The sequence below is a fragment of the Condylura cristata genome, unplaced genomic scaffold, assembly GCF_000260355.1.
Source record: "Condylura cristata isolate star-nosed mole 26May11 unplaced genomic scaffold, ConCri1.0 scaffold00011, whole genome shotgun sequence".
Lineage (NCBI taxonomy): Eukaryota > Metazoa > Chordata > Mammalia > Eulipotyphla > Talpidae > Condylura > Condylura cristata.
Genome location: NW_004567112.1, coordinates 18,314,952 through 18,322,195, shown reverse-complemented (window position 1 = coordinate 18,322,195; position 7,244 = coordinate 18,314,952). Strand labels below are relative to the sequence as shown.

The following is a 7,244-nucleotide window of genomic DNA, read 5'->3' as shown; positions in this document are numbered from 1 at the left end:
TATATTTCATAACTTATGTAAATGAAATAATGCAATATGTACCCTTTGAGATTGGCTTTGGGCATTCAGTGTAACTTCCCTGAGCTTCACCCCAACGCATGTTATCAGTGATTTCACATTTTTATTGCTGAGTGGTATCTCTGGTATGGAGAGACTACAGGTTTTTCTTTTAACCACTCAGTCTTTGAAGGATATTTGGGTAGTTCCCAGTTTTTACTATAATGAATATAGTTGTTTTGATCATTCAAGTGCAAGTTCATAAGTAAAAATAAGTCCTTTTTTTCCCCTGGGAAAAAATGACCTACTGTGGAACTGCTGAGTCAGATGGCAAGTCCATTTTTAGTGCTGAAAGGTACAGCTAACCCTTGCCTAGAGTCAGATTATTCTTGGAATTCAATTATGACTCAATTCCTAGAAAGAAATTCCACTATTTACTTCTTTCTGATTAGAAAACTATTCTTTCCAGAGTCCCATGGAGACAGATGGACCTGGATTCATATGCTGCTTCAGGCATTTATGAGTTGGGTGAGCTTGAACAATATATTTAACTTTTTAAGGGTCTCTGATTCCCTACTTGGAAAATGGGGATAGTAATGCGTGAGACAGTAAGGACTCCACAAGACCCACATGTAAAATAGGAGAGTAGAGTGTTGGGAGAGTCAGCTAATGCTAGTTCACTTCCTACCCCATGGCAAAATAATGCCCAAACACCCTGTCTATAGACCCACCACTTAACGGTAGTTCAAATTTTGACTTTTCAAAGAAGGCATTTTGCTAGCTCCTTGAGTACAGATTTTTACAAAATAAATTACCTTGAATAGGTTCCTTATGCATCATTTTTCTTTGGCAAAACCATTTCCCCTTTCTTCTACCAATTCTATTTGCTGAAGTAGCTCTTACAACTCTTGGCAGTAGAAATGCTTTGGTCTTTCTTCTATTACACACTGTGACTTTTCACCCTTTTAGGTCTGTGAACAATTTCCTGATGACTGGTCCAAAGGTAAGAAACAAATTCCTTTGACTTGGATCTCACTAGCCTTAGTTTCTCGAATGAAGACTGCATAGGCCAATTTTTCACTTTCATTTGCCATTTTTTTAGGCTGTTTATATTATAGATAGAAAAACCATGACACAGAGAGAACTAGGGACACACCCAAAGCCACACACTAGCGAGCGAGCTAGTGTCAGCCAGGGCAAGGACTCAGGAGGATTTATTGTGAACTTATGGCCAGAATGTACAGAGCCAGAAAAATCAGGAGCCTTCCCCAGGGTTGAAATGCAATCACATATCCTTCTAGATGTAGGGACAAGTGTTTTTCGTCTTGAAAACACTGGAATTGTGCTGTCTGCCATAAAAAGATATTTACAGCTGCAAAATGTTATCTTCTAAGATTGTAGTGGGATAAGAACAGCTGGAAAATTCATGAAATATGTAAGTGGGCTCCCTTTAAAGCAGCAGACTAGTATAGTGAATGAAGGCTAACAGGGGTCTAGCATCTGATAAAACTGAGTTTCATTCCCAGTTTCTACCATTTGCTAGCTATGGGACCTTGGGAAAACTGCATTATTTCAGTTTGATGAGCCTTCAGTTTCTAATCTATAAAATGAGTCTCTGACTACTTTTAATGCTGAAGGAGATAGCATTTTTAAAGTGCTTATTTTGGAGGGACAGGAGAGAAGGAAGAGAGGCCCTTTAAGCAAAGCCTCCCAAGTCCAGCTGCTGTGAGTCTGAACTTTGACCCCTGTGTCCCTGCAGGCTTACCTGATCTATTCCAGCAGTGTGGCAGCGGGTGCCCAAAGCGGTATTGAAGAATGCAAATACCAGTTTGCCTGGGACCGCTGGAACTGCCCCGAGAGAGCCCTGCAGTTGTCCAGCCACGGCGGCCTTCGCAGTGGTAAGGAAAGCCTCGGCCACAGCTCCCTGGACCCCCTGGCCACAGGTTAGAGCCCCACTCTCCAGGGATGCCCCACCTGGTCTCTACTCTCAGGTCGTCCTTCCCTCTGGGATCTTCTGTGTTCCTTCTCCTTATGTCTAAGGCTTTTTTCTCTCTTCCCAACACCTTTGCCTCACTCCCACTTCTAAACCATCCTTAGCATCCCAGTTAGACAGGTACTGGACAAGTGGGAAGTGACTTGGTGAACAGAGAAGATGGAGTGGCCAGACCAATAAATGAAAGAGCTGACCATCACAGGTTCTTTTCAGGGATAATTAGCACAGGCCTCTTAGACTTCAGTGTCCCTGGAGGAACAGGCTCTTTAAAACCTGGCCTTCAGATTCATCTCCTCCCCTTCCTGCCTAAATCCTTTACAACCATGTACATCAATGGTAATCCAGCCACTAGCCCTAAAATGTGTGACCTGCAAAGATGGGCTGGGTGAAAAGTAGGGCTGAGGCCAGGGCTGGAGCAGACCCTGAACGTGAATAAGGTATATTATAAAGTTGGGGCAATAGGGTGCAGCTGAGAAAGGAGGTACACCAGTGGTATTAAGGGAAGGTATTTGTTTGAGCCACAACCCTTCCCTCTAACGCTTCCTATTTTTGGTTTCTGCCAGCTAACCGGGAGACTGCATTTGTTCATGCCATCAGTTCTGCTGGGGTCATGTACACCCTGACGAGAAATTGCAGCCTTGGGGATTTTGACAACTGTGGCTGTGATGACTCCCGCAACGGGCAACTGGGTAAGTGGGGTTTTGGGGGTGGGTAGGGCAGGCCAATAAAGTTCCCTTACAGATGAAAAGCTTAGCAGAATGAAGAGTTGTGGGCATCAAAATCTGAGAAAACTCAGGGTCAACCAGATGCAGCCCAACCCCAAACAGTGACAAATTGGGTTAATGTAGCCTGGAACTCAACTTCCACTGAGTAATTCCCTTAATTAAAATAATAAAGGAACAACACTACCTGCAGACTCAGTCCTGTCACTCCCTCAAACAGCCGGAAGTCCTGTCCCTGCTCGTCTCCCTTCCACTCGCCCCTTCACCGGCATCTCTAAAGGCCTGAGCCCTCCAACTCAACTTACAACTTGGCTGTTGCTTGGACTTCCCTCGCTGCCCTTTCAGCTTATTTCGCCCCATCTCAATCTTATCAGCACGTGCACACTCTACAGGAACCCAGTAGCCGAGGAGCACGCCTGCCCCCTGCAGAGAATCCACTAGGCAACTACTTACGTCATGGATTTCTGAACAAGGGATTGGCTGGCGCAAAGGTGGCAAAAGAAAAAAAAAAAATCCAGGCCGAAACTGATAATCTGGGGACAAGGCATTCACCCAAACCTTAACCTTTCCACATCCCGGATCTCCCAAACTTAATTAGAAACAGCAGTGCAGGAAGTTCCCTGCGCCTGATCTACAACCTTTCCTCCCCATGCGCTTTTCCAGGGGGCCAAGGCTGGCTGTGGGGAGGCTGCAGCGACAACGTGGGCTTCGGAGAGGCAATATCCAAGCAGTTCGTGGATGCCCTAGAGACCGGACAAGATGCCCGGGCAGCCATGAACCTGCACAACAACGAGGCTGGCCGCAAGGTGAGTCCTTCAGCCCCAGGAGTTGGGCAACTGGCTCCACCCACACCCTGTCGTAGGTGAGGGCGGCTCTTCGGTCCATTTAACAAGACGCGTAAGAGCAGGACGAAATGAGGTACCAGGCGAGCTGACCGAGCAGACTGGAGGCCTGCCAGCTCCCGGCGGCCGAGACTCCCCAGGTGCTCACCCCAGCTCTCTCTCCAGGCGGTGAAGGGCACCATGAAGCGCACGTGTAAGTGTCACGGCGTGTCTGGCAGCTGTACTACGCAGACCTGCTGGCTGCAGCTGCCCGAGTTCCGCGAGGTGGGCGCGCACCTGAAGGAGAAGTACCACGCGGCGCTCAAGGTGGACCTGCTGCAGGGTGCCGGCAACAGCGCGGCGGGCCGCGGCGCCATCGCCGACACTTTCCGCTCCATCTCCACGCGGGAGCTGGTGCACCTGGAGGACTCCCCTGACTACTGCCTGGAGAACAAAACGCTGGGGCTGCTGGGCACCGAAGGCCGAGAGTGTCTGCGGCGCGGGAGGGCCCTGGGCCGCTGGGAGCGCCGCAGCTGCCGCCGGCTGTGCGGGGACTGCGGGCTGGCGGTGGAGGAGCGGCGCGCCGAGACCGTGTCCAGCTGCAACTGCAAATTCCACTGGTGCTGCGCTGTCCGCTGTGAGCAGTGCCGCCGGCGGGTCACCAAGTACTTCTGCAGCCGCGCCGAGCGGCCGCGGGGTGGCGCGGTGCACAAACCTGGCAGGAAACCCTAGGATCTTCTCCACCCCCTCGTTTCCTCCTCTGCCCTTGGCTTCTTTTAGCGTCCCCAGTACTAGAGGAACCTACGGAATAGGGCCTTCGCAGGCCCAGGAACCCCGAGAGCTCTCTGAGCGCGCTGCTTTCCATCTTGTGCCCCCAATTCCTCTGCACTCTTTGGAGTTTTGTCTGAGCCACCCTCGCAGCCCACAGAGAGGTTTGAGAGTGTTTTGAGATGTTCAACTATGATCTTCGGATTAGGATGAGATAGGCATTCCTTCTTGCCCTCCCTGGCTGCACCATGGCCTGGCCTAGCCTCTCAAGCCTTAGGAACTGGCTGACCCCTTCTCAGATGCAGGCTCCTGGGACAGCCATCGCTCGTTTACACCGCTTCTTCCTTCTGCCCCCACTACAGGGGCAGGTTTCTACCATAGCCCCATCTTTCTTCCACAGCACCCCTCCTGCGCTTCTGATTCCCTGTCATTTGTTGGCAGCTGTGTGTCTTTGGTGGTAGGGTCCCAGAGGTTGAAGATGAAGTGGTAACCCTGGAGCACGGACTTGCTGAAAACCAAGGGTGTTCCCGGTCCTTGCAATGCCATGTCTCAAGTGAGTTACCACCGAACAATGGCCATTCTATAACCACCCACGGGGCATCAGACACTTAACCACAACGTCTGGGAACAGCATCAGGACCGATGACCTGTCACTGCCTGTCTTTTAAAGAAATTCCCTGCTCCTAACCCATTTTCTCCTACCAACTTAACCTTTTCTCCTGCCCCAAAGGATCCCTTGTTTCTCTGAGCCAAGACTAAATAAGTTGGCTAACTAAAGCCAATTTCTGACTGAGACCCTGACGTGCACCTCAGTAGGTGGGTTAGGGCCCTTTACTAACCCGGTTCTCGGCAGTCTCAGGCCGAAGGGCGCCACACATTTCTCCTCAGTAACTTCCTGCCATGATCCTGTTCCTAACAGGAAGTTCAGCACCTTGAGCCTTAATTTATTGCAGACACCGTGCCATGCCTGTTTTACCTCCAGTTATCGAACTTCTGTTCGGGGACAAAGCAGAGGGCAGGTAGAAGATGTCACCTGTTAGCATGCTTGCTTCCCTACAGCCTCACTTCCCCAGTGGCCTAAGTAATTATCTTGACCTGACTGAGGCTAAGCTGCCAACGATTAGTCAATCAGCCACATAAATCTCCCACTAATACACTCACTCTGTAATTAAGAGTTTGCTGCTTGCAGTGCCTGAGTCTCCTGATTCTCTTTCCGTGGAGCAGCCGTGGGCAGGGACTTAATGGTGAAAGGGGCTCTGGGAAGGGAAGCCCATTCCTGACAGACCCTCTGCCATCCACAGTATTGCCTGGCCAGCTCCTGGGTCTGGGTGCTGAGCATTCCTTCTGGAGAGGTGGTCAGATGCTACACCACCTCCCTCCACCTCTCCAGCCGAGGAAGAGTACAAGAGGTAACGAGGGCCTGCACTTTAGGTATAAGGCTGACGTAAGGACTCCATGTGACACACTGATACCGTCAGACCCCAGGCCCTGGCCTCACCCCAACACATCTTCTGGTCCTATTAGCACTGAGGAGAGAGGTTCCCCTTCCTTTCAGGAGCTTTCAACCCCCCCCCTTTTTTTTTTTCCACGGTCCCCTAGGGCTTCATTTCCAGCTCTATCAGCAAAAGAGCCTCAGCCTTGCTTTGGGGCTGGTGAATCCCCTGCCTGGCCCTCTTGCTTTAACTGAGCAGCAAGCAGATACTGGCCTGGCGGACAGTAAGCCGACCTGGCAGGCAGCTGGAAAGTGAAGCACAATGTGCGAAGTAAGGTGCACTCTCCAAGTCTCTCGGCGTACACATAGTCCGAGGTCGTGCTCCCTACCTGATAATGCCGAGTGGTAGGTCAGTACGTGTTGTGCTGCCAGAAAGACTCCTAGCTTCTGTTTTTGTGTTTCCAAATGGATGTGATTGCTACCAGATTCACCTGACTTCTATAAAGAAAACATCACTGAGCTACCTTAGATCTAATGTGCCTTTTTTCTACTTCTTGTATCACCCACTCACCCCTCCGTGCATTCCGCAAATGTGGCAGCGGAAGCAGCAGGAACATCATGCTGGCAGCCTCACTCACGGAGCTCAGGTTCCCCGGTGCCCCCTTACCAGGGCTGTGCCCTGCTTTACAAATGTGGACAACTCAAGAACAGCTTAGGAGGGGCTTGGAGATCGGCTAGTCCGACCGCTCTTTTTCACAGATTTAAACGGATGCTGAGAAGATGGCTGGCTTGTCCCACCAACTAACCAGTAAGTCTCCGCGGGGCCAAGACTGAACCCAGGCCCCATCCGTCCTCTGCGTGCTCTCGAGGAGCCCATCTGTCTCCACCTGAGGACGGAAGCAGAGGGAGCCCCTGAGAAGTGCAAGGACACTGGTGGGGGTGAGTGAAGCACTGGCTCCTTCCTGTCCCTGGCCCGAGAGCCTGCACACAGGCGGGGAGTTCTTTTCTTGAAAAGAATCCCAGCCTCAACTGGCCTTAGCAGCAGGCTGGGGCAGCGATATAGACAGGGTCGCTCGCTCTCAGCCTCTCAGCGCTGGTGGTGCTGGTGCTGGTGGGAGGGGAGGGCAGGCCAGGGCACTCGCCTATTGTGGGTCTGGATTGGATGCTTCCACTCATTCATTTCCTTTTAATTAACCCGCATTCCTGAAGGAGAAATATTTATGTTGGCTCCCATAGAGGCGATCCACAGACTGGAAAGAAGGGGAAAGAAAGTCTGCCTTAGCAAAACAATATCTCTAAAGAGCTCAAGAAGAGAAAATAAGAGAACAAAATGCCATTAAAATAGCCTTCTACCCCCACCGGAGTCAATGAAAACTTCATTTCACATGCTAATCCCCCACTCCGCCCCCTTCTCTTCTCACAACACCTTTTCCGAAAGTGTTTGGGAAAAGTCTTCACAGTCAGTACACAGCTCCCTGCAGCTCAGACTCCTCCTGGTGTTAGTTCAGGGC

At 50.7% G+C, this 7,244-nt stretch overlaps 1 protein-coding gene across 1 annotated transcript; it reads left to right on the top strand.

Annotated features, from left to right (window-relative positions):
- The first annotated feature begins 296 nt into the window (after positions 1-296).
- Positions 297-4,265, top strand: WNT8B (wingless-type MMTV integration site family, member 8B). The gene is made up of 6 exons (XM_004680536.2): positions 297-352; positions 967-1,000; positions 1,757-1,895; positions 2,554-2,679; positions 3,376-3,518; positions 3,720-4,265. The coding sequence occupies exons 1-6, from the start codon at positions 297-299 to the stop codon at positions 4,263-4,265; spliced, it is 1,044 nt and encodes a 347-aa protein (XP_004680593.2).
- The last annotated feature ends 2,979 nt before the right edge of the window (positions 4,266-7,244 follow it).

Coding starts and splice junctions, on each gene's coding strand:
- WNT8B (XM_004680536.2), top strand. CDS start 297: ATGACCTACTGTGGAACTGCTGAGTCAGATGGCAAGTCCATTTTTAGT. Junction 1,896..2,553: donor CCACGGCGGCCTTCGCAGTG/GTAAGGAAAGCC, acceptor GGTTTCTGCCAG/CTAACCGGGAGACTGCATTT. Junction 2,680..3,375: donor CTCCCGCAACGGGCAACTGG/GTAAGTGGGGTT, acceptor GCGCTTTTCCAG/GGGGCCAAGGCTGGCTGTGG.